The 26338-nt window shown below is 41.3% G+C and overlaps 1 protein-coding gene across 1 annotated transcript in view; it reads left to right on the plus strand.

Annotated features, from left to right (window-relative positions):
• Positions 1-2117: 2117 nt before the first annotated feature.
• LOC142649823 (glyoxylate reductase/hydroxypyruvate reductase-like) overlaps positions 2118-26338 on the plus strand; it is a 44263-nt gene continuing 20042 nt past the window's right edge. Inside the window, exons 1-6 of the mRNA XM_075825557.1 lie at positions 2118-2300; positions 4927-5057; positions 10829-10901; positions 16991-17107; positions 17681-17769; positions 25536-25640. Coding sequence (XP_075681672.1) covers positions 2134-2300; positions 4927-5057; positions 10829-10901; positions 16991-17107; positions 17681-17769; positions 25536-25640 — 682 coding nt within the window. The 5' untranslated portion in view covers positions 2118-2133. The remainder of the gene's footprint in view (positions 2301-4926; positions 5058-10828; positions 10902-16990; positions 17108-17680; positions 17770-25535; positions 25641-26338) is intronic.

A 26338-nucleotide genomic window follows, 5' to 3' on the forward strand; every position in this document is an offset into this window, starting at 1 on the left:
AAGCCCAATTTCAAAAATTATTTTTAATACCGAAATGTAGGCTTACTGAAAAGTATGTACAGTATATGCAAGCAATGCTTGGTCGGGGCACCTTTTGCATGAATTACTGCATCAATGCGGCGTGACATGGAGTGATCAGCCTGTGGCACTGCTGAGGTGTTATGGAAGCCCAGGTTGCTTTGATATCGGCCTTCAGCTCGTCTACATTGTTGGGTCTGGTGTCTCATCTTCCTCTTGACAATACCGCATAGATTCTCTATGGGGTTTATGTCAGGCGAGTTTGCTGGCCAATCAAGCACAGTGATACTGTGGTTATTAAACCAGGTATTGGTACTTTTGGCAGTGTGGGCATGTGCCAAGTCCTTCTGGAAAATGAAATCAGCATCTCCATAAAGCTTGTCAGCAGAGGGAAGCATGAAGTGCTCTAAAATTTCCTGGTAGACGGCTGCGTTGACTCTGGACTTGATATAACACAGTGGACCAACACCAGCAGATGGCATGGCTCCCCAAACCATCACTGACTGTGAAAACCTCACATTGGACCGCAAGCAACTTGGATTGAGTGCCTCTCCACTCTTCCTCCAGTCTCTGGGACCTTGATTTCCAAATGAAATGCAAAATTTACTTTAATCTGAAAACAGGACTTTGGACCACTGAGCAACAGACCAGTCCTTTTTCTCCTTAGCCCAGGTAAGACGCTTTTGACATTGTCTCTGGGTCATGAGTGGCTTCATACAAGGAATGCGACAGTTGTAGCCCATGTCCTGGATACGTCTGTGTGTGGTGGCTCTTGAAGCACTGACTCCAGCCACAGTCCACTCCTTGTGAATTTCCCCCAGATTCTTGAATGGCCTTTTCCTTACAATCCTTTCAAGGCTGCGGTTATCCCTGTTGCTTGTGCACCTTTTTCTACCACACTTTTTCCTTCCTCTCAACTTCCCATTAATATGCTTGGATACAGCACTCTGTGACCATCCTGCTTCTTTAGCACTGTCCTTTTGTGGCTTACCCTCCTTGTGGAGGGTGTCAATGACTGTCTTCTGGACAACTGTCAAGTCAGCAGTCTTCTCCATGATTGTGTAGCCTACTGAACCAGACTGTTGGACCATTTAAAGGCTTAGGAAACCTGTGCAGGTGTTTTGTGTCGATTAGCTGATTAGAGTGTGACACCATGAGTCTACAATGTTCAACTTTTACCCAATATTCTAATTTTCTGAGAGACTAAATTTTGGGTTTTTATTAACTGTTACCATAATCATCAACATTAAAAGAAAACATGCTGGAAATAGATCACTCCGTATGTAATGAATCTATAGAATATATGAGTTTCACTTTTTGAATTGAATTACTGAAATAAATTAACTTTTTGATGATATTCTAATTCATTGAGAAGGACCTGTAGACTTGTAGGGACTCCTGGTATTCCATTGTATAAGGTCAATGCTTATGGCTTTGACATGTAAATGTGCCATAAGTGTTCCTTGACCTTTGTACATTTTTATTCAGATTTCAGAACAGATCATGCAAGTGTTCCATGCAGGTGCTGAAGTTCTGGGGATGTATGAAAATTCCTAAGGTACGATTTTGAGGGGCACATTGGTGCATGATGCCCCTGAATGCATGGGCAAGTGTTGTGAACATGGAGTGATTTGGGGATGTGAAACAATAATGCTTGTAGAGTTGACATATCTAATAACATTTTCATATGTCTTGATGTGCTTCCAAGTTAAACACTAGTTCAAGGAACCCATTTACTGCTTACTACAAGGACTTTTTATACAGCATGCCATGTGGTATTTTCTTTTGAATGTGTTGTCTTAAAATTGTGAGAAATGTTGTATTTAAAGTGGTAATATGTGTATCTAATACTATATATTTACACATCCTACAAATTATACGTTGTATATTACAGGATAAAATTAAGGAATGTAACAGATTCTTGTACAATAGCTGATTAATCATCGACCAGCACTGTAAAGAAGTCAGGAGTGTAAATGGCACATGGAAATTTTTCATTGGCTACAAAATTCACTTTCCTCCCACTTTCATTGTTTACTCAAGTTCCCAAACCTGGTCATTTGGCATGTGTGAGATCCAAAGTCCATCAGAACTTGTGTTAATATCATACCTGCTATGTGGATTTCCAGTCAGTTGAAAGTTCTGCTGAGGACATTAGCTTCAGATCTTCACACTTGCTGCAGGTCACAAGCAATGAAGGCTTCGGGAAAACACTTACCAAAGGTTTATGTAACCAGAAGGATTCCACCAGATGGTATCAAGATTCTTCGGCAGTCAGGATGGTGAGAGATGTTATATATCATCACAATTTTTTGTTTTATAGTCATTCCTGACTCACACTTTCTTTTATGACCATGCACAAGTAGGAGACAGAAGTAGTTTACATATCATTTTGCAGCATTTTGTACAACATGTGCTATACTACAACTTTTGTGACTCGATGGGACACATTTATCAAATGAAAAGTAGTGTAAGGGCTTGTTCACACATAACGGAATTACTGCAGAAAATTTCTGCAGCAATTCCGTTGAAAGTTGCAGACATTCCGTTTGCGGGAAAAAACATTTCCTGCATTTTTTACTTGAGAAAATGTTGTGGATATTGCAGCGTTTTTTACTGCAGAAAATTGGGCATATTTTGCTGTGTTTTTCTCAATGTTGGGAGATGGTGACATCTCCTCTGAAAAACGCAGCAATTCAGTCCACTTTCCGCATCAGAAATTGACCTGCAGTACGAAAAATACGCACCGCAGGTCAATTTCTGGACAGAATTTTTACGCAGCGTGTTGATGAGATTTGTTAAATCTCACCCACTTTACTGCTACTGTATTCTTCTACGTATTTTCCGGATGGACGGAAAATACGCAGCAATTCCGCTACGCGTGGACAAGCCCTTATAAGAGTTAATTAACAGGGCGAGCTCAATATTTATCAAATGTGTATTTATTAGTTTTTTTCATTTTTTTCAGTAACTTTAACAAGAAATTTAAAAAAGAAACTTATGGTGATATTTGTATCAAAGTTATTAACTTGCGCTATTTTATAACGCAAAATTCTAGCATACATATTTGACATACTGTATATGAACTAGTGTAAGAAAATGAAGTGTATCTAGGTATGCCTTTAGTTGTGCTAATAGTAGCGTGCGAGATTTTGATGAAAATGGTCTTGTTTCCTTTTTTGGTTTTCTTACAACACTAGTGATAAATGTGCCTGCAATGTGATATGAGAGAGAACACGAAGAAACTTCACGCTACATTGAAACGCATTTCGTACCCCAGACATCAAGAACTATTAGGTCTCCTGCACTGACATTTATCTTGCACTTTGAGATGGGTTGCTACAATGTATAAAGTCCAATGTTAGGCATTATTTTGTTAATATGTTGCTGAGATGAGGACACAGGTTTATCTACTGGACTGTATTAATAAGGAGAAAGCAGAGTTAATTATTGATTCGGAGTTTACACTCGGTCTATTATACTTTATGCTGCTTGCATATAGCTGTATTACGGCTATTTATATATTTTATACCAATGACCGGATCGGATCCCATCCTAAGGCTGGGTTCACACGACCTATTTTCAGACGTAAACGAGGCGTATTATGCCTCGTTTTACGTCTGAAAATAGGGCTACAATACGTCGGCAAACATCTGCCCATTCATTTGAATGGGTTTGCCGACGTATTGTGCAGACGACCTGTAATTTACGCGTCGTCGTTTGACAGCTGTCAAACGACGACGCGTAAATTGACTGCCTCGGCAAAGAAGTGCCGGGCACTTCTTTGCAACGTAATTTGAGCCGTTCTTCATTTAACTCAATGAAGAGCAGCTCAAGATATACGAGCGTCACAGACGCCTCGCATAATACGAGGAGGAGCATTTACGGCTGAAACGACGCAGCTGTTTTCTTCTGAAAACAGCCTGTCATTTCAGCCGTAAAAGCCAGCTAGCTTGTGAACATACCCTGAGAGATTAGGAAAGCCTTTCTCAAAGCTTTTCTGTCATTGGCACTAAATATATGAATTGAAAAAATGTAAGATGAAGTGTAAAGGTATGTTCACACGGGCTATTTTCAGCCATTTTTCGGGCTGTAAACGTCCCAAAAAACGGCTGAAAAATCGCAAGCAGAATGCCTACAAACATCTGCCCATTGATTTCAATGGGAAATACAGCGTTCTGTTGCGACGGGGCGTTATTTTACGGCTCATTTTCAAATAACGGCATGTAAAAAGACGCCCCGTAAAAAGAAGTGCATGTCACTTCTTGAGCCGTTTTTGGAGCCGTTTTTCATTGACTCAATAGAAAAATGGCTCCAAACACGGCCGTAAAAAACGCCGCAAAAAAACGCTAGTTGCTTAAAAAACGGCTGAAAATCAGAGGCTGTTTTCGCTTGAGAACAGCTCCATATTTTCAGCCGTTTTTAGTCTAGCGTGTGAATATACCCTAACTCATACAGATTGGAAATGCAATTTTTCAGAATCTAAGAAGTTGTTGATGCAATTTCCTAATAAACAATTGAACATATACAGACATTTGTTCGCTATGTTTACATAGTGAAATATGTGTTTTTCTTAGACCACATTTTAGCATCCATATTACGTCCGCAACACCCAGAACCCCTGTAGGCTATTGAACCAAACTTAACTCACCAAATCTATGGAGATCTAGGTTTGGCTCTGCAGAACTGCAGGGGGTTCGGGGGTTGCGGCCATATTACGGATGCAAAAAGGAAGATGCAAGAAAAGATCTGATTGGTTACTATGAGCAACTGCTCCAACTTGTATAAGCATTAGTTTATATTAACTGGTGTGTTTTTTTTGCATATTCAGCTGACCAATTTCTTAGCTGTTCTTTCCCTAGCCTGCATAAACTTTGTAGAATTTATTTTGTATGTTTTTACTGCCAGCTGTGATATTGAGCAGTGGGACTCTGATGATCCTATACCACGCTCTGAACTTCTCAAGAAGGTTGTTGGAATTCAAGGATTGTACTGTCTGTTAACGGAGAAGATTGACAAGGAGTTGCTAGATGCTGCAGGTAGGGATTTTTGTTTTTGCTTTTTCATCGTTGGCGAGGGCAAGGGAGGGATTCAAACGATTACATTTTAATGTCATCTGGTACTAGTGCAGGCTATACATTCTGAAATATTTTAACAGAAAATACAGGGCTAGATAGGTTAGAAAAGGGCCAGATGACATTGCGTTACATCAACCCTGAAGATGTACTTTGAAGAATGGCAGAAGTTTAACAAGCAAAATGGGGGAGCTTAAGGCTTTGGCGCTCAAGGAACACATTGGTGTAGTTGGTGTTGCTAAAATATGACTGTTCATGGCTGTACACTCTCACTGAGAAATATTGGATGAAGATTGTGAGGATGTTTAAGCCTTCTTAGTGGAACTACAAATTGAGATAAACACTGAAAAACATTTTTGTTGTTATCTATAGAACCCTAACATCATTGAGACAATAGATTGTCAGCTACACAAACAAATGGAAAGGGCTGCACGGTCTTGTACAGTGGTAATAATGTAGGATTTTAAAGGAAAGGTGTCGCGAAAAATTTTTTTTTCCATAAATTATCTTTTAGTATGTGATTAAAATACATTTTATTTATTTGTGTTTTTGTGTTGTAATTTTTTCTTTTTTATTACTTTTACTTCACTATGGGGGCTGCCATTTTTTTTTTCATCTCTGTATGTGTCGATTAACGACACATACAGAGATGGAACACGGCACATACATCCCCATAGAGAATGCGAACGGGAGCCGTTCCATTCACTATGGTGTACGCCGTCTGTGTGGAAACGGCGCATGCACCGCTCCCACACAGTCCAAAAGGAAGGTCTTCGGCTGAGCGACATCCGGCGCCATTTTCTTGTAGACCAGGAGCCGCGGCCGGACAGTAAGATGACCACTTCCGGTCGCGGCTTCCGGACATATGTTCCAGGCAGCGAAGACGTGAGGAGTAGGATTGGAGGCAGCAGCGGCGGCAGGAGCAGGTAAGTTATGTTTGTGTATGTGGTGTGTGTATTATGTTCGTGTTATACTGTCTGATTACTACTGTATGTAATCCTCCTACCCTGTGTGCCGCCATTTTCTGAGCGAATGCACAGTGTAGGAGGATTAGAAGATTCAACCACCTCCTTCTCCTGGCACTAGCCAGGATAAAGGAGGGGGGATTCTGTGAGCACACTAGAGTGAGTGTGTCTACACCAAATTTGCAGCATAAAGCAATGAGGTTGCTTTACCACATTGCAATGCTGCAATTTTGGGAATTGCTCCCTCTAGTGACCAGCACATGGAAATGTTATAAATTAGAATCTAATTTATAATATTTCCTGACTTGTGAAAAAAATGAAAAAAAATTAAAACAATGTTTAATCACTTAAATACTAACTGTTTAACTGAAAAAATAAAATAAAAATTCTAGCGACACATTCCCTTTAAAGTTGTTTTTTTAGGATTAGAAAAGCATGGCTGTTTTCTTCCAAAAACAGTGCCACACCCGTCCACAGGTTTTGTGTGGTATTGCAGCTCAGCCCCACTTACTTTAAAGGGGTTGTCCCAGAATTGACAATTATCACCTATCCACAGGATGTCATAATTGTTTGACCGATGGGGACCCCACTTCTGCGAACCTCCCCAACTGCGAGATCGGGGTCCCGAACCCGACGTTCTTCCTCACTGCTCGACCGCAGTGAGGAAGACTTTAAATGTAACGGCAGTCAAGCATGAGTGTTGCCGTTTCATGTAAAGTCTATGGGAATGACGGAAACAGCCGAGCGCTGTAACCTTAGACATTAAATGTATACTTCCATGCTCGACCGCTGCTCAATTCAAGATCCTTCTGACTGCAGGGAGTGCAGTGAAGAGGAACGGTGGTTTGTGATTAGTAGGGGTCCCAGCGGTGGGGCTCCCATAGCGATTAGACAATTATCACCCCTGTGGATAGGTAATAATTGTCGATTCTAGGACAACCCCTTTAATGTAGCCAGCTGCAATACCAGACACAACCCATGGACAGATGTGGCACTGTTTTTTGAGGAAAGCAGACATATTTAATTATAGAAAACCCCTTTAACTACTCACTACTGACTGTCATGGTTTTGCTTTAACAGCAAAGGAGAAAACCCATCAATTTGTTGCAGGATAATTTTAGGGGCCAGTTTGCAGAAGACCCTGCTAGAAGTGATCCTCTTTTGGTAATGTCTAACAATTCAGAGCTTATTGAAATGTCAATTTTGGAAAAAAAAACCTTAGTAACAGTGACACAATTATAATTTCATTTTGCCAAAACTGTTAAAAGCAAACAGTCTGGAAGAGCCAAAACAGAAAATGTTTAAAAAGGACAATTTTAGAGGCACTAGTAGGAAATAATCGGTATGGTCTTGAAGAACATAGGCTAAAGAACAGCATGCGATGTCATTCAGATACTTCTAAGACCAACAGGATACTTTTGTGTCTTGGTTTTGCGGGACAGGGACATCATCTTACTGTTTTGTAAAACATTAGTGCAGCCTCATCTAGTATATTGAGTTGCATTCTGGGCATCAGTTTATAAAAGAGATGCCATGAAGTTAGAAATGGTACAAAAAAAAAGCAATAAAACTGATAAGCGGCATAGATAATCTTAGTTATGAGTACAGATTACAACAATGAAATTAATTTAGTCTTTAGAAGAGATGCCTAAAGGGGGTGGGGCATGATACATGTGCACAATCCCCAGAGGTGGAAAGGCTTCTTTACTGTAAAAGTGGTAAAGCTGTTTTTAGCAGTAAAACTAGTTTTAGCAGAAACAGTTGATGACTTCAAGGACGTTTTAGATTATTTCTTGAAACAAAACAACATAAAAAATTATGAGAATGTATAGGATACTTTTTTGAATATTTAACCAGCCTAATCTCCACTTGGATCAGGCAGATTAGTTCATGCTTTATGGTTGTTGTTGTTGTTTTTTTTTTTTCTGATTAATAGGAGGAAACTACTGTATGCTCTTAAATGTATTCTTCCCCCTTTCTTTTATCCATGCCCCCCCCCCTCCCCTGGTTTAACATTATAAGCATTTGTCTTCTTTCATCCATACTATGTAATTATATAACACAATAACAATTCATTTATTAATGTGATCATGCCAGTTTTCTGGTGTAATTGCATTGAAAAGAATAGTGTTTAGGCTGAATGCCCTGTGGATGAAGCTCACTGCCGCTTTCTCATTAACGTACAAATTTTTTACAAGAAAAAGGATGTGGGGTGGCATGCCATGTAAACTACTAACAAAAGAATACCATGCAGAAAAGTGGTGTTGAGCGATGCCATGTACAATCTGGCATAGCTCAGTGACTGTGGCTTATTGCTCAATTGCTGGTGTACTTCTGGGTGGTACACAGTTTTGGTAAATATGCCCTATTGTACTATTGTTGAATAATAAATTGAGGAAAATTTTAATAGTTGTCATCACAGAAATTTGTACATGAATGGGGCTATTGCAGTGGTATCAAAGCCAACATTAAAGAGTGCATGCTTATATCTAACAAATTATGGTCTTGGTTTATCCAAAATGTGTAAACATATGTCCTGTCGATAAACATTCTTAAACAGAATTTACAATGAGCTTTCTAAACATCACTTTCTGCAACATTAAAGGGGGTTTACCATGAACAACATTTATGGCATATTAGTTTGACTGATCTGTGCGTGTTTGACCCCTGCCGTTCTCTAAACCTGGGGTGCCCACTCCCCCATTCCTAGTGAAGAGTTTGCCACATACACTACCGTTCAAAAGTTTGGGGTCACCCAGACAATTTTGTGTTTTCCATGAAAACTCACACTTATATTTATCAAATGAGTTGCAAAATGACTAGAAAATATAGTCAAGACATTGACAAGGTTAGAAATAATGATTTTTATTTTAAATAATAATTTTCTCCTTCAAACTTTGCTTTCGTCTTGGAATGCTCCATTTGCAGCAATTCCAGCATTGCAGACCTTTGGCATTCTAGCTGTTAATTTGCTGAGGTAATCGGGAGAAATTTCACCCCATGCTTCCAGAAGCCCCTCCCACAAGTTGGATTGGCTTGATGGGCACTTCTTGCGTACCATACGGTCAAGCTGCTCCCACAACAGCTCTATGGGGTTGAGATCTGGTGACTGCGCTGGCCACTCCATTACAGATAGAATACCAGCTGCCTGCTTCTTCTCTAAATAGTTCTTGCATAATTTGGAGGTGTGCTTTGCGTCATTGTCCTGTTGTAGGATGAAATTGGCTCCAATCAAGCGCTGTCCACAGGGTATGGCATGGCGTTGCAAAATGGAGTGATAGCCTTCCTTATTCAAAATCCCTTTTACCTTGTACAAATCTCCCACTTTACCAGCACCAAAGCAACCCCAGACCATCACATTAACTCCACCATGCTTGACAGATGGCTTCAGGCACTCTTCCAGCATCTTTTCAGTTGTTCTGCGTCTCACAAATGTTCTTCTGTGTGATCCAAACACCTCAAACTTCGATTCGTCTGTCCATAACACTTTTTTCCAATCTTCCTCTGTCCAATGTCTGTGTGCTTTTGCCCATATTAATCTTTTCCTTTTATTAGCCGGTCTCAGATATGTCTTTTTCTTTGCCACTCTGCCCTGAAGGCCAGCATCCCGGAGTCGCCTCTTCACTGTAGACGTTGACACTGGCGCTTTGCGGGTAGTATTTAATGAAGCTGCCAGTTGAGGACCTGTGAGGCGTCTATTTCTCAAACTAGAGACTCTAATGTACTTGTCTTGTTGCTCAGTTGTGCAGCGGGGCCTCCCACTTCTCTTTCTACTCTGGTTAGAGCCTGTTTGTGCTGTCCTCTGAAGGGAGTAGTACACACCGTTGTAGGAAATCTTCAGTTTCTTGGCAATTTCTCGCATGGAATAGCCTTCATTTGTAAGGACAAGAATAGACTGTCGAGTTTCACATGAAAGCTCTCTTTTTCTAGCCATTTGGAGAGTTTAATCGAACCCACAAATGTAATGCTCCAGATTCTCAACTAGCTCAAAGGAAGGTCAGTTTTATAGCTCCTCTAAACAGCAAAACTGTTTACAGCGGTGCTAACATAATTGTACAAGGGTTTTCAAGTGTTTTCTAATCATCCATTAGCCTTCTAACACAGTTAGCAAACACAATGTACCATTAGAACACTGGAGTGATGGTTGCTGGAAATGGGCATCTATACACCTATGTAGATATTGCATTAAAAACCAGACGTTTGCAGCTAGAATAGTCATTTACCACATTAACAATGTATAGAGTGTATTTCTGATTAATTTAATGTTATCTTCATTGAAAAAAACTGTGCTTTTCTTTAAAAAATAAGGACATTTCTAAGTGACCCTAAACTTTTGAACGGTAGTGTATGCCCTACCATTCTCCATTGAAGTCTATAGGAGATATACAGAAAGAGCAGAGTCGACGTACTGAACTGAGTACAGTACAATAATCATATGTATAGAGGCATAGCTGTGCCCAGTTTGAGGACAACAACTAAGTAGCAATCTGTGCCAGTCTTCAGCTTGTGGTACCCCATGTAACATTTATCATCTGATCCTAGTGGCACAATAAGAATCTGAGGCATGGTGGTCATTGGAACATTCTGCATCTCATCCCTGGTGATCAGTCATACATTCAGCACTACTTTTTAGTATCTAGAACATTTCCCAACATCTGTGAAAACCTTATATTAAATGCCTGCAGCATAAAATTGACCAAATCATACACATTATATATTTTGTTTAGACCTATCCATTAACACTGACAAAGCATCGATCTACTTCTACAGGTCCAAGCTTGAAAGTTGTCAGCACCATGTCTGTGGGTTATGACCATTTGTCATTGGAAGAAATTAAAAAACGGTAAGATTTCAATATCTGAAAACTGATGATGTCTTAGCACAATGGGCCTCATGTATCAGAGCATGTGGATGTTGTGGTAAACATAAACACTTTTTCACTAGGAAAGTTTCTATACATGAGGCCTAATGTGTTTAGAGGGGTTTATACAGGTAGATATGTGCCCATAACAAGGGCAGATCGCCGATAAATACAGGGTTGATAGGAGCTCGTTTAAAGGAACTTTACACAAGCCAACGTAAACTTAATGGGGTCAAAGGATCATTAATACAATTGTTCGGTCCCCATACTTTTTACATGGTTTACATAGGGCAACGATCAGGAGCGCGTTCACAAGATCATTGTCCAGCGTAAATGGACCTTAACTGGCTACAATTAATAAGTCTTTGACATCTGGAGAAAATAGCATTATGGAAATGTCTGTGCCTGGTCTTGTCTTAGGAACACTCAGTACTCCGTATACCACACCATCTAAAAATTAAGTGGGCCACTTTATGAATTCCAAGCAACGTAGTATGGTAGAACACTCTTAAAGGGAACCTGTTACCAGCATTTCACCTATTAAACCAGCAATACCTGGTGGTAGTGGGTGAAAAATCATTTCTATATAACCTATAATTGTCTTCTTAGTCGGCTCTGTAGCTTTAGTATTCAGTTTTTTAGTGTTCCCACACCGTATGCTAATGAGCATAAAAGAGTCAAATTTTCGTTTTAAAAGACATATCGTCATTCCTCAAGTCTTTCCGAGTTAATCCCGCCTCCTTACCTTTGATTGACAGCTCCTCGCCTTCCCCCAGCACACAAAATCCCGCACCTGTGCATTGATGTCCTCTTCTGGTGTGTGCGCACAAAGGGACACCGGATTATTACGATAAAAGGCGCAAAATGTTTGCAGACCGTTATTTACAGTCGGAGGAGGAGTTTAGGAGAGGGGATAATGGCAATTAACTTTTGATAGCAGCGGCCAGTGAGGGATAAGTAAAGTTTAATAGGTAAAATGTTGGTGACAGGTTCCCTTTAAATTCCCGCTTTAGTTCTATTCAACCAGAGTATACTTAATTCCTGGCAGATTTGTGGTGGATAACACTAAGAAACAAACCAACAACTGTATGTCCTTTTAACTCTAAAATATTCTGTTTGGTCCGGCTTTTTTTGTTTTTATACATATGTGTTCATACTGTACACCCGTGTGCCCCCAATTTTATATGGAGACACTTGCATGTTTCTTTTTATCAGAGGTTTCAAATGAAAAAGAAAATTGCGGCATGCTCCATTGCATGCTGTGTTGCAGAAGTATTTTACCCTAAAAGCGTCACTTCTAAGAAAGAATACAGTGCCTCGCAGAGGCACCATACAGCAGCACACATAGTGCCTACAAGTCCATACCACATCTGTGTCTGTCTACGTGTGTGTCTATGCAGTGCAGTTTTGGTGCAATTATTGTATGTTTTTGTGATGGATCATAAAAGAGGAACGAAACTGTGCTTTACAATTGTCCCCTTTAAGACTCACTCCTGGTTGTGATTAAAAAAAAGCATGCAAAAATATGTCCGAAACTGCCCTTTTGAAAACAACCATATATATATATATATTTTTTTTTCAAATTAAAAGGTTTCTTAGGTTCTCAAAAAATACGGTAATGCTTCATAAGTGCAAACAAATCTGGAGAAAAACAGAGAAGTACAATAGATAATTATCTCAAGAGCAGAACCTGGAAAATACATGAGGGAATAGCCATATATTTTCCAAGTTCAGTTTTGGTGCATTTTTTTTTTTTTGCGGTTTTTATCCAGAAGCTGGAATTGAGTATAAGGGTATGTTCACACGGCCTATTTTCGAAAGCAGAACGCCTCCAAACATCTGCCCATTGATTGCAATGGGAAAAACGGCGTTCTGTTACGACAGGCCGTATTTTTACACGGCTGTTTTGAAAAACGGGCGCGTAAAAAAACGGGCGCGAAAAAGAAGTGCAGGTCACTTCTTGGGACGTTTTTGGAGCCGTTTTTCATTGACTCCTTAGAAAACAGCTCCAAAAACGGCCTTGAAAATTCGCTTGAAAACAGCTCCGTATTTTCAGAAGTTTTTGAGTTTGCGTGTCAAACAGACAGTCACAATTTTTTGGATCCATCTATAGTTTTAACTACAAAAAAACGCATGCAAAAACCACCTTGAGGGTAGGAACACACACAGCGTAAACACTGCGGATTTTCCGCAACTGATAAATTGTGGAAAATCCGCAGCATATAACTGTAGCAGCAGTGTGGGGGAGATATCAACAAATCTCGTCCCCACACTGCAGTAAAGATCCGGCCAAAAAAACGCACATAAATTGACCTGCGGTGCGGTTACTTCAACTGCAGCACGTCAATTAATTCTGCAGATACGCAACTCTTCTGTCGCGGGTTTACCCATTGAATTCAATGGGGTGCTTAAACCGGCAATAAAGCAGTGTGTGTTGCGATATTTGCGGCGGAATCACAGCGATGCGCCGCAAAAATCGCAAGTAAGAAAAAAATAATAATATAGTTAGACTTACCCAGAGTTCCCTGCTTCTTCTCCAGTCCGGCCTCCCGGGATGATGTTGCAGGCCATGTGTCCGCTGCAGCCAATCACAGGCTGCAGCGTCACATGGCAACGTCATCCCAGGAGACCGGACTACGCGCCGAGAAGAGGGAGGGGGTAAGTATGAACAGTTTTTTTTTTATTTTTCCAGCGCCCCTTCGCAGCGGAAATTCCACCCGAAAAATGCATCACAATGTAATGCCATTTTCCGGACGGCATTCCCTGCGGTGTTCAGGGCGGATACGCTTTGAACACCGAGTTGAGTTTTTCTGTTTACTTTACACTCCTGGTTTTGGCTTGATGCTCAATTGGATTGATATCTGTGGAATTCGGAGGCCATGTCAACACCTTGAACTATTTGTCACGTTTCTCAAACCATTCCTGAACAATTTCTGCAATATGGCTTGGTGCATTATCCTGCTGAAAGTCGGAATACTGGGAATACTGTTGTCATAAAGTGGTGTTCTTAGTCTTCAACAATGTTTAGGTAGGTGGTACATGTCAAAGTAACATCTACATGAATGCTAGAACCTAAGGGTATGTTCACACGCTAAGCCAAAAACGTCTGAAAATACGGAGCTGTTTTCAAGGGAAAACAGCACCTGATTTTCAGAAGGTTTTTTGAGCAACTCGCGTTTTTCGCGGCATTTTCGCAGCGTTTTTTCGGCCGCTTTTGGAGCTGTTTTCAATAGAGTCTATGAGAAAACGGCTCCAAAAACGTCCCAAGAAGTGTCCTGCACGTCTTTTGACGAGGCTGTAATTTTACGCGTCGTCTTTTGACAGCGACGCGTAAAATGACAGGTCGTCGGCACAGTACATCGGCAAACCCATTGATAGCAATGGGCAGATGTTTGCCGACGTATTGGAGCCGTTTTTTCAGGCATAATTCGAGGAGTGAAACGCCTCCATTACGCCTGAAAATAGGTCGTGTGAACCCAGCCTAAGGTTACCCAGTAGAACATTGCCCAGAGCATCAAACTGCCTCTTCCGGCTTGCCTTCTTCCCATAATGCATCCTGGTGCAATTTCTTCCTCAAGTAAGTAGGGTACACACACTTGGCCGTCCTCGTGATGTGATAGAAAAGGTGATTCGTTATACCAGGCCACTTTCTCCTTTTGCTCCATGGTCCAGTTCTGATGCTCATTTGCCCATTGTTGGCTCTCAACCATTGACAAGGGTCAGCATGGGCACTCTGAACATTCTGCGACTACGCCTCCCCAAATACAGAAAGCTGCGATTTACTGTGTGTTCTAACACCTTTCTATTATAGCCAGCATTGATGTTTTCCGAAATTTGTGCTACAGTAGGGGCACATTCAGACGTGGCAGAACTGCTGTTGAATTCTGCTGCAGTCCACAGTGTAATTCCGCAGCAGCCGTTTTTTACATTTCTTTCTATACATTTTTAGGAAACTTAGTTCAGACATTGTGGAATATAACTGTGCGGAAATCAGGCTGCGCTGCAGAATTTTCCCCCACGCAGCATGATCATTATATTGCGGAGAAGAAGTAGAATTTCACCGTGGATTTCAGCGTCTGCAATGCAAAAACTGAAATCTGTGGCAAGTCCGCTGTGATATCTGCAACGTCTGAATTACCTGTCAAATATGCAAATGTTGGTGCAGATTCGTTGTGTAATTGCCCCGAATCTGCACCAACATTTACAGCGGAAAAATTCTGCCACGTCTGAACATGGCCTAGCTCTTCTATGGGATCAGATCAGATGGGCTAGCCATCACTCTCCACCCAGATCAATAAGCCTTCTGCACTCATGACCCTGTAGCCGGTCCACCAGTTGTCCTTCCTTGGACCACTTTTGGTAGGTACTAACCACTGCATACCAGGAATACGCCACAAAACCTGCCGTTTTGGAGATGCTCTGACCCAGTCCTCTAGCTATCACAATTTGGCCCTTGTCACTTGCCCATTTTTCCTCCTTCCAACACATCAACTTCAAGAATTGACTGTTTACTTGTTGCCTAATATATCCCTCCCCTTGTCAGGCGCTATTGTACTGAGATAACCAATGTTATTCTCTTCACCTTTCAGTAGTTTTAATGTTACAACTGATCGGCATCTAAAAACTTGTATCCAGAATTAATGGATTCATGTCTATGGGAAATACAGAAACTTGTAAGCCAATAACCTAACTATATACTGTACATACATTTCTATGTTGGAATAACCCCTTTCATTGCCTCCCTATTTATCCTGGCCCTGCAGTTATATATTGTATCTATTAGGGGGGATTCACACGAGCGTGTATTCGGTCCGTGCAGGCCGCGTGGTTTTCACGCGGCACGCATGGACCAATACAAGTCTATGGGGCAGTACAGACAGTCCGTGCTTTTTGCGCAGCGTTTGTCTGCTGCGCAAAAAGCGCGACAGGTTCAATAACTCTGCGTATTTCACGCATCACGCACCCATTGAAGTCAATGGGTGCGTGAAAATCACGCGCACCACACGGAAGCACTTCCGTGGGACGAGCGTGATTCGCGCAACAGCAGTGAAAAGGATGAATGAAAACCGAAAAGCACCACGTGCTTTTCTGTTTCCGAACATCCAAACGGAGTGTCTTTGCGATGAGCGAAGCCGGACAAGCCTACCGAACTTCACCGGGTTCGGCCAAACTCGTTTTGGCCGATCCCGGCAAAAAAATTATCGGTACGCGACGTCAGGAGATAGTCACTGTCCATGGTGCTGAAAGAGTTAAACTGTTTCAGCACCATGGACAGTGACTTGCGATCCCAAAATACATTAACCTGTAAAAAAAACCGAAGTTCTAACTTACCGATCACTCCTGTCTCCTTCCTGCAGTCCGACCTCCCGGGATGACACTTCAGTTCAAGTGACAGCTCCAGCCAATCACAGGCCAAGCACAGGCTGCAGCCAATCACAGGCTGCAGCGGTCACTTGGACTGCTGCGTCATCCAGGGAGGTGGGGCCCGATGTCAAGAGAGGCGCGTCACCAAGGACGCGTCACCAAGGACGCGTCACCAAGGCAACGGCCGGGAAGTTCTCGGTAAGTAGGAACTTTATCTTTTTTTTTTACAGGTTTTTCGCTGTTGTGTTCGGCATTCACTGTCGAGGGTGCTGAAAGATTTAGCTCTTTCAGCACCTTGGACAGTGACGGGCGTTGACAAGCCTCATCTCTATGATGCCGGCTGCGCGAAAATCACGCAGCCGCGCATCAGACACGCATGACACACGCAGCTGTCAAATGGTTTTTGCGCTCGCAAAACGCTGCGTTGTTTGCGCGCGCAAAAACGCAACGTTCGTGTGAATCTGGCCTTAGTGTACAAACTTGTTAAATCTGCATTCTGAATCCTGCCACATGTTTGCAGATTTCACAAAACCTGTCGGCAATTTATTTTGCTTTTAGAGAAAAAAATGTATTGCTTGTATTCAAACAGAAAGCATTATGACCTTGAGCTAATCATTTTTCCATTTTTCATTTATTAGAAATGTTTATTACTAGATTGTGTCTGTGGGTTTTCTGTCATTTCTAATCTTTAATATTTTGCTTTCCAGAGGCATTCGAATTGGATTTACTCCTGATGTTTTAACAGAAGCTGTGGCTGAGCTTACAGTGGCACTTCTGCTGGCAACGTCTCGAAGACTAATAGAGGCTGTGGATGAAGCAAGGAGGTAACAAGAACAAGCTTACAAGAGGGCAGCAATATGTGATCATCATGTAGTATGCAAGTCCAAAGCATGCCACTATCATTCCCCTAATCTCCTTTTCCTTTGTTATGAATTCTATATTTCATTACATCTTGTTAAATGTGTCGCCTTTAGGACGCGATCACACACGCAGCTTTTATGCAGTTTTTGCGTCAGTTTTATAAGCACTGAAATCAATTTCAACAGCCGTAATGCATGTAAAAGATAAAGAAGCAGCTGAGCATCATTTATGTCCCTCCATGTTTTGTTGTCATTGCTGCGCAAAAGTGTATTGTTCAGAGCCGGGTGACCAAGGCAGCAAATTGCTGGCCAAAACAGTGATGTCACTAGACAATATGTCACCACTAGAGCCATCAATTGGCTGCTGTGATCATGTAGCGCCAGACAACACATCATCGTGATGCGATGACAACTAAAAATGGTGGAAAACTGCACTGAATTTATAAGATAAGTCAATTCAAATCATTTTTTTTGTACATTTAGAGCCACTTTCTAATGTTTTTTTTGTCAATAACTCACATTTGATATTTTACTTAGTGGGGGATGGGGCACATGGAAACCCCTATGGATGTGCGGGAGTGGACTCTCTGCTAGTACTGTCGGAATCCTTGGCTTGGGACGAATAGGTTAGTAAAATGGCTGGGGTAACAAAATCTTTTAAAGCAGATATAGCCGAAATTGACAGCCTTTTTCACGATGAGGAAACCATAAAAGAAAAAAACATACTTTTATTTCTATCTCAAAGGAACTTGGTGTAGTGTAATGTATTTTATAATTCTATATTATGGCTGAGATTTGTTGACTGCTTTCCCCGCCCCCATACTAAGCATCTATTAGGCTAAAATCAGATTGCCATCCCCACTGTAAGGGTCAGTTCACACATTGCATAAATACTTCCGTTTTTCCACAACGGAATTAGTTGTGGAAAATCCGCAGCAAATACAGCAGCAACAAAGTGGATGAGATAAAACCAATCTCATCCACACGCTGTGTAAATACTGAGCGGAAGAAACACTCAGAAATTGACCTGCGGTTTTCCCCATTGAATTCAATGGGGAGGTAAATCCCGCAACAAATAGCAGTTATTGCATTTTTGCGGGGGGTTCGCAGCGATACCGCCGCAAAAACGCAACTTAGAAAAAACCCCTCATACTTACCCAAAAGTCTATGTTTCTCCCTTCAGCACGGTCTCCTGGGATGACGTTTCATCCCATGTGACCACTGCAGCCAATTACAGGATGTAGCCGCGGTCACAGGGATGAAACATCATCCCAGGAGGCCAGCCTGGATGACATCAGAGGGCCGGCCTCCTGGGATGACGCTTCATCCCATGTGACCGCCGCTGCAGTGGTCTTCTGGGATGAAACGTCACCCGTCATCCGCCCTGTGTGAACACAGCCTAATAGTGACAGCTCTTGCTGCTGTCTTCTGGAGACCCCCTGACCAGGTTCCATGGCGAAACATTGTGCTATTAGTGTTGTATTCAGATAAAAGTAGGTAGGAGCCCCAAATAGTCCTATATGAGATAAATGACCACATTAATAAATATATTGCATGACTATAAACTATAACAATACGGTTTTCAAACTTTCAAATTCTAGAGTATAAAGTTGGGCAATATGTCCTTCTTGTTTTTATGGACATAAGGAGTCTCTGAAATAATCAAGGACAAAAAGTGGCCAAAAAGGGTCAGTGAATAATGTACAATAAAAGCAGTTAGAGAGAGTGCCCATTCCCAGAAAATCCACACCGAAAATCTGTGGTTTTTTGGGGGGTTTTTCTCTAAAGTTATTCAAATCAAGCACTGAAATCAAATTGTGTGATAGGTGTCCTCATATACACACTAAAAGAGCAGCCAATCAGGTTCCAGCTTTCAGGTGATCTGATCGGTTGCTATGGATAACACTTCTGCTTTTTCTATGCATTCTTTTAAACATAAGGGTATGTTCACACGCCCTATTTACGGACGTAATTCAGGCATTTTACGCCTCGAATTACGGCCGAAAAAATGGCTCCAAACCGTCTGCAAACATCTGCCCATTGAATTCAATGGGTCTTACGGTGTTCTGTGCAGACAGGCTTTTTTTTACGCAACGCTGTCAAAAGACGGCGCGTAAAAAGACGCCCGCCTCAAAGATGTGCCTGTCACTTCTTGGGACGTAATTGGAGCCGTTTTTCATTGACTCCAATGAAAACCAGCTCCAATTACGTCCGTAAAAGACCCCGCGAAAAACGTCTGAAATTCAGGAGCTGTTTTCGCCTGAAAACAGCTCCGTAATTTCAGACGTAATTGGCGTTGCCGTGTGAACATACTCTTAGTCCTGATTTACACGAGCGTGTGCGTTTTGCGCACGCAAAAAACGCGGCGTTTTGTGTGAGCAAAATGCACATAACAGCTCCGTGTGTCATCAGCGTATGATGCGCGGCTGCGTGATTTTCGCGCAGCCGCCATCATTATGACACTCCGTTTGGATGTTTGTAAACAGAAAAGCACGTGGTGCTTTTCTGTTTACATTCAGAGTTTGACAGCTGTTGCGCGAATCACGCAGTTCGCACGGAAGTGCTTCCGTGCGGCATGCGTGGTTTTCACGCACCCATTGACTTCAATGGGTGCATGATACACGAACAGCGCACAAAGATAGGACATGTCGTGAGTTTTTTTCAGCGGACTCACGCTGAGCAAAACTCACGGACTGTCTGCACTGCCCCATAGACTAATATAGGTGCGTACGACACGCGTGAAAAGCACGCGCGTCGCACGCATGTATATCACGCTCGTGTAAACGAGGCCTTAGGCTGACTGCAAAGTAATTCTGTCTTTAACCCTTTCACGACCAAGGACGAAAATGCACGTCCTGGTCGGCTGCTAGTTCCCGCACCAGGACGTGCATTTTCGTCCGCATTTCAAACTGTCACTCTGTGTAAACACAGAGTGACAGACCCGCGCTGACAGCTGTCCTAGACAGCTGAGACATCAGTCTCGCCGGACAGCGGACCATCGCCGCTGCTTTCGGCAGTTAACCCCTTAAGTGCAGCGACGGATTGCCGTCGCCGCATTTAAGTAGTTTGAAGTATATCGGCAGCCCCCACGAAGTGATCGTGGGGGCTACCGATGCTTGTCACGGCAATCGGAGGTCAGATAATGACCTCCGGGTTGCCATGTACGGAAGCCTCGGAGGAACAGCCTCCGGCCGTTCCTCCTCTGCTTCCTGTCAGTGTGACAGTCACGTCACAATGACAGTTAGGGTATGTTCACACGGCGGGGGTCCGTAACGGCTGAAATTACGGGGATGTTTCAGCCTGAAAACATCCCCGTAATTTCAGCCGTACCGGCATGTGCAGGCGCTTGAACGCCGCGTCAATGAATAGCGGCTCCAATTACGGCCAAAGAAGTGACAGGTCACTTCTTCTACGCGGGCGTCTATTTACGCGCCGTCATTCGACAGCGGCGCGTAAATTTACGCCTCGTGTGAACAGACAAACGTCTGCCCATTGCTTTCAATGGGCAGATGTTTGTCAGCGCTATTGAGGCGCTATTTTCGGGCGTAATTCGGGGCAAAAACGCCCGATTTACGTCCGTAAATAGGCCGTGTGAACATACCCTTAGAGTACATTACACTACGTGTGTAGTGTAATGTACTCTAGCAGCGATCAAAGCTGCAAGTCTAAGTGTCCCCTAGTGGGACAAGTGAAAAAAGTAAAAAAAAGTAATAAAAATGTTTTAAAAAAAGTGTAAAAATAAAAGTTATAAGTGATATAAACACAAAATGCTTTTTTTCCTATAATAAGACTTTTATTATAGAAAAAAAATGAACACGTTAAAAAAGTACACATATTTTGTATCACCGCGTTCGTAACGACCCCAACTATAAAACTGTAATGTTCTTTTCCCCGCACGATGAACACGCCAAAAAAAATCAATAAAAAACTACGACAGAATCGCAATTTTTTGGGTCACCACCGCTCTCTAAATAAAGAATAAAAAGTGATCAAAAAGTCGCATGTTCCCAAAAATAGTACCAATAAAAACTTCTATCCGTCCCGCAAAAAACAAGCCCTTACACAGCTTTTTTGACTATGAATATGGTGACACAGAATTTTTTTTTGTTTATAAATAAGTCATTTTATTGTGCAAACGCTAAAAAAAAGGACCAAACCTATATACATATGGTATCGCCGTAACCGTACCAACTCGCAGAATAAAGTAAAAATGTCACTTATAGCGTACGGTGAACGCCGCAAAAAGAAAACATAAATAACGGTGTCAGAATTCCTGTTTTTTGCTCAGGATTGCAAAAAAATGGAACAAAAAGTGCTAAAAAAAAAAATCGCATGTACCCCAAAATGATTCCAATGAAAACTACAGATTGTCCCGCAACAAATAAGCCCTCACAGGGCTCCGGTGGTGAAAAAATAAAAAAGTTCTGGCTCTCAGAATATGGCGATGCAAAATGTTCCAAAAGCGGATAAGATCGGGCGCCATTTATCAGTGCGACACTGGCCACACATCTATGAATTATTATTTATTTACCCCATTATTATACCCTCTTATTATACCCTGATGTACTCCGCACAGATTACATATACCCTGATGTACTCCTCACAGATTACATATGCCCCCCACATTATAAACTGAAATACCAGCGAAACCCAAATCAGAAAAACTACCAAGCAAAATCTGCGCTCCAAAAGCAAAATGGCGTCCCTCCCTTCTGAGCCCTGCAGCGTGCCCAAGCAGCAGTTTGAGGCCACACATACGGCGTCGCCATACCCGAGAGAACCCGCTTAACGTTTTATGAGGTATTTGTCTTCTGTGGCACAAACTGGGCACAACATATTATGCACTAAAATGGCATATCAGTGGAAAATTGCAATTTTCACTTTGAACTATCCGCTGTGCATTAACCCCTTTGCGCACTATGACTTAATTGCCCGTCATGGTGCAGGGGTTGATGTATGGGGCGGGCTCACGTGCTGAGCCCGCTCCATACGCTGCGGGTGTCGGCTATGTATTACAGCAGGCCCCCTCGGTACTAACGGACAGGTACAGCGATCGCTCTGTTACAGAAGCCTGTAAGAATAACAATATACTGCAATACATTAGTATTGCTGCATATTGTACCAGTGATCCAATGATCGCTGGATCAAGTCCCCTAAGGGGATTGATTAATAAAATGTGTAGAAGAATTATAGTTATTAGTAGTGAGAATTTTTTTTTTTAAAGTTAAAAAAACAAAACACCTTTTCGCATTTTTCTTCTAAAGTAATGTAAAAAAAATGAACATAATTGGTATCGCTACGTCCATAAAAGTCCGATCTATTACAATATCCCATTTTTTAATTTGCACAGTGCACACCTTAAAAAAATGTAATAATTGAAACCGCCAAAATCGCATTTTTTTTTTTTTGTCACCTTCGCTCTAAAAAAAAAATGTAATACAACTTTTGAATCACTTTTTATGTACCAAAAAATGGTACCAATAAAAACTGCAGCTCCTCCCGCAAGAAATAAGCCCGCACACCGCTCTATTGATGGAAAAATAAAAAAGTTATGGCTCTTGGAAAGCGGGGAGGGAAAAAATAAAATAAGAAAGCAAAAACTGGATCAGTCCTGAAAGGGTTAATTCATTTCTAATGAAAAAACGTATGACCCCATGTGGGGTATTTCCGTACTCGGAAGAAATTGCTTTATAAAAAATGGTTGTTTTTTTCCTCCTTTATCCCTTGTGAAAATGAGAAAATGCAACATTTTAGTGGAAAAAATTTTGATATTAATTTTCGCGCCCTAATTCTAATAAACTCTGCAAAAGACCCTTGGGGTGTAAATGCTCACTATACCCCTAGAAAAATTTCTTGAAGGTTTTTCCAAAATGGGGTCACTTTTGGGGGGTTTCCACTGTTTTGGTCCCTCCAGTGCATTGCTGATGCGACATGGCACCGAAAACCATTCCAGCAATATCATAAATCCAAATGTCGCTCCTTCCCTTCTGAGCCCTGCTGTGGGTCCAAACAGCAGTTTATTACCACATATGGGGTATTGTCGTAAACGGGAGACATTGCTTTACAAATTTTGGGGTGCATTTTCTTCGTTATTTCTTGTAAATAATAAAAATTTCTATGTTTCAGAAAAAAAGTACATTTTAATTTTTACAGACTAATTCCAATATATTTAGCGAAAAACCTGTGTGGTCAAAATGCTAACTATACCCCTAGATAAATACCTTAAGGGGTCTAGTTTTCGAAATGGGGTCGTTTATGGGGAGTTTCTATCGTTCTGGTAGCTCAAAGCTTCTCCAAATGTACAGTGGGGCCTAAAACATTTTCAAGCAAAATATGAGTCCTGAAAGCCTCCGGGTGCTCCCTTCCTTTGGGGCCCTGCCGTGTGTCCAAACAACGCATTAGGGCCACAATGTGGGTATTTTTGAAAACAGGAGAAAGAGGGTGATAGATTTCGGGGTGTGTTTCTTCATTTTCATGTTCGCTTTACAAAGAAATCGGTCTTCAAACAAATACTTTTATGAAAAAAGTGAAATTATATTTTTTTTTCACCTGATATGCATTAAATTTAGCAAAGAACTGTGGGGTCAAAATAATTACTATACACCTAAATAATTACGTTATGGGGTCTAGTTTTCGAAATGGGGTAGTTTATGGGGAGTTTTTATCGTTCTGGCAGCTCAAAGCCTCTCCAAATGTACAGTGGGGCCTAAAACATTTTCAAGCAAAATATGAGTCCTGAAAGCCTCCGGGTGCTCCCTCCCTTTCGGGCCCTGTCGTGTGTCCAAGCAATGCATTAGGGTCACAATGGGGGCATTTTTGAAAACAGGAGAAACAGGGTGATATATTTTGGGGTGTGTTTCTTCATTCTCATGGTCACTTTACACAGAAATCGGTCTTAAAGTGATACTTTTATGAAAAAAGTGAAATTATATTTTTTTACGCCTGCTTTGCATGAATTCTTACAAAAAAACTGTGGGGTCAAAATACTTACAACACCCCTTAATAAATACCTTAAGGGGTGTAGTTTTCAAAATGGGGTCACTTGTGGGGGTTTCCACCATTCTGACACCTATGAGCCTCTGAAAACCTGGCTTGGTGCAGGAAAACAAAATGTACTTCAAAATGTATAAAATGATTACTAAATTTGTAAGTCTTCCAAATTGCTCAAAAAAATAAAAAAAATTTCAAAAGTGCTGACAAAATAGAGTAAAGAGATGGAAATATATATTTAATTAAAAAAATTGTGCAGTATGTGTGTACATATGTGACATATTGCCGTTAAAAATAGGGAAAAATTATAATTTTTACAAAATTTCTTCAATTTCTCTATTTTTTAATTAATTTCCGCAAATCGTATCAGTCTACTTTTACCACTAAAATAAAGTACAACAACATGTGACGAAAAAACAATGTCAGAATTACTTGGATATTCAAAACTTTCACAGAGTTATTCTCTGATAAAGTCACACATACCAGATTTGACAAATCTGGCTTGGTCATTAAGGTACAAACATGCCCGGTCATTAAGGAGTTAAAAGTAGAGTACTATGTATGCATAACTGAGGAGCAAATAACTACACAGCATGCAATGTTTATGGGGACACCCCCTTCTGGTACTGTTTATAGCGGCACTGTAGATGGCACTTTTGAAAGAGCACTCTGGCTTTGTTAATGATGTCACTCAGGCTCTATTAATGGGGGTGCTTTTGCTGTCATTATAAGGGCTTATTCAGACGAACGGGATATATGTCCGTGCAACGCGCGTGATTTTCACGCGCGTCGCACGGACCTATATTAGTCTATGGGGCCGTGCAGACAGTTGCATGATTTTTACAACTCACGACATTTTAAAACTCACGACATGTCCGTTCTTTGAGCGTATTTCGCGCATCACGCACCCATTGAAGTCAATGGGTGCGTGAAAAGCATGCATGCCACACGGAAGCACTTCCGTGGGACACGCGTGATTCGCGCAACAGCTGTCAAACTATGAATGAAAACAGAAAAGCACCACGAGCTTTTCTGTTTACAAACATCCAAACGGAGTGTCATAATGATGGCGGCTGCGCGAAAATGACGCAGTCGCGCATCATACGGGGCTGACACACGGAGCTGTTAAGTGCCTTTTGCGCACGAAAAACGTAGCGTTTTTTGCGTGCGCAAAACGCACACGCTCGTGTGAATCCGGCCTAAGACTGTGATCACTTCTAGGGGGGGGGGGGGGTGCAAGAAAATGTTTGCCCACCGCAACCAACATCTCCTTGGCAGCAGTTCTTGAAAGATGGCAATTATGATTCTCAGAGGTGTCCCTGTTTTGTTATAGCTTTTGATTTATATTAAAAAAAAATATATTAGACAAAGGAACCTGGTAACATTTTCATATTTCCTGTAGGTGAAGCCATTGTGAATCGTTTGAAACCTTTTGGTGTCAGGAGATTCTTATATAATGATATTGCGCCCAGACATGATTTAGCAGAAAAGATCTCAGCGGAATATGGTAAGAGTGGCTTCTAGAGTAATAGTACTATGCTCTTATGTGTTTGAAATATTTCTTGACAAGACTGGGCTGAAATTGAGTGTATAATATATATATATATATATATATATATATATATATATATATATATATATATATATATATATATGCTTAATTGATGAGCACTGCACTTTTATACATGTCTTTGCAGTGGCAACAGCAAATTTTTCTAGCAACACATTCCCTTTAATGCACTAAATACCATGCTAAGTACCCTATATTAATAAAATATAGGAATAATCTCACTCACAGGTCTGCCTCAAAATTGATATAAATGGTAGTCACCAAAAACTGGGTGGTGTTGGGGGGTACTACTGATTTAACAGGAGTTTGCCTTTGTAGCTTAAGAAAACGACTTAATATTTATACATCCTCAGATCTCTTTTAATCAAAGATGTTAGTTCAATGACAAAATTCCTTTATTTATTCAACAAGATTTTTATTAAGATAGTCAGATGTTACAGATGATGTTCAGATGAGACAGAGACGAATATTAAAGAATCTTTATTATTAGTAATATATTTTACATTATGAACATCAGTGTCCGTTCTGTTTAACCGGTTAAGGACTAGGCTGTTTTACAGCTAAATGACCAGAGAAAATGGCACAATTTTGCTATGCGCTTTTTTAGATGATTATAACTCTGCAGGTGAATAAAG

Source organism: Rhinoderma darwinii, chromosome 1 (genome assembly GCF_050947455.1).
Source record: "Rhinoderma darwinii isolate aRhiDar2 chromosome 1, aRhiDar2.hap1, whole genome shotgun sequence".
Taxonomy (NCBI): Eukaryota; Metazoa; Chordata; class Amphibia; order Anura; family Rhinodermatidae; genus Rhinoderma; species Rhinoderma darwinii.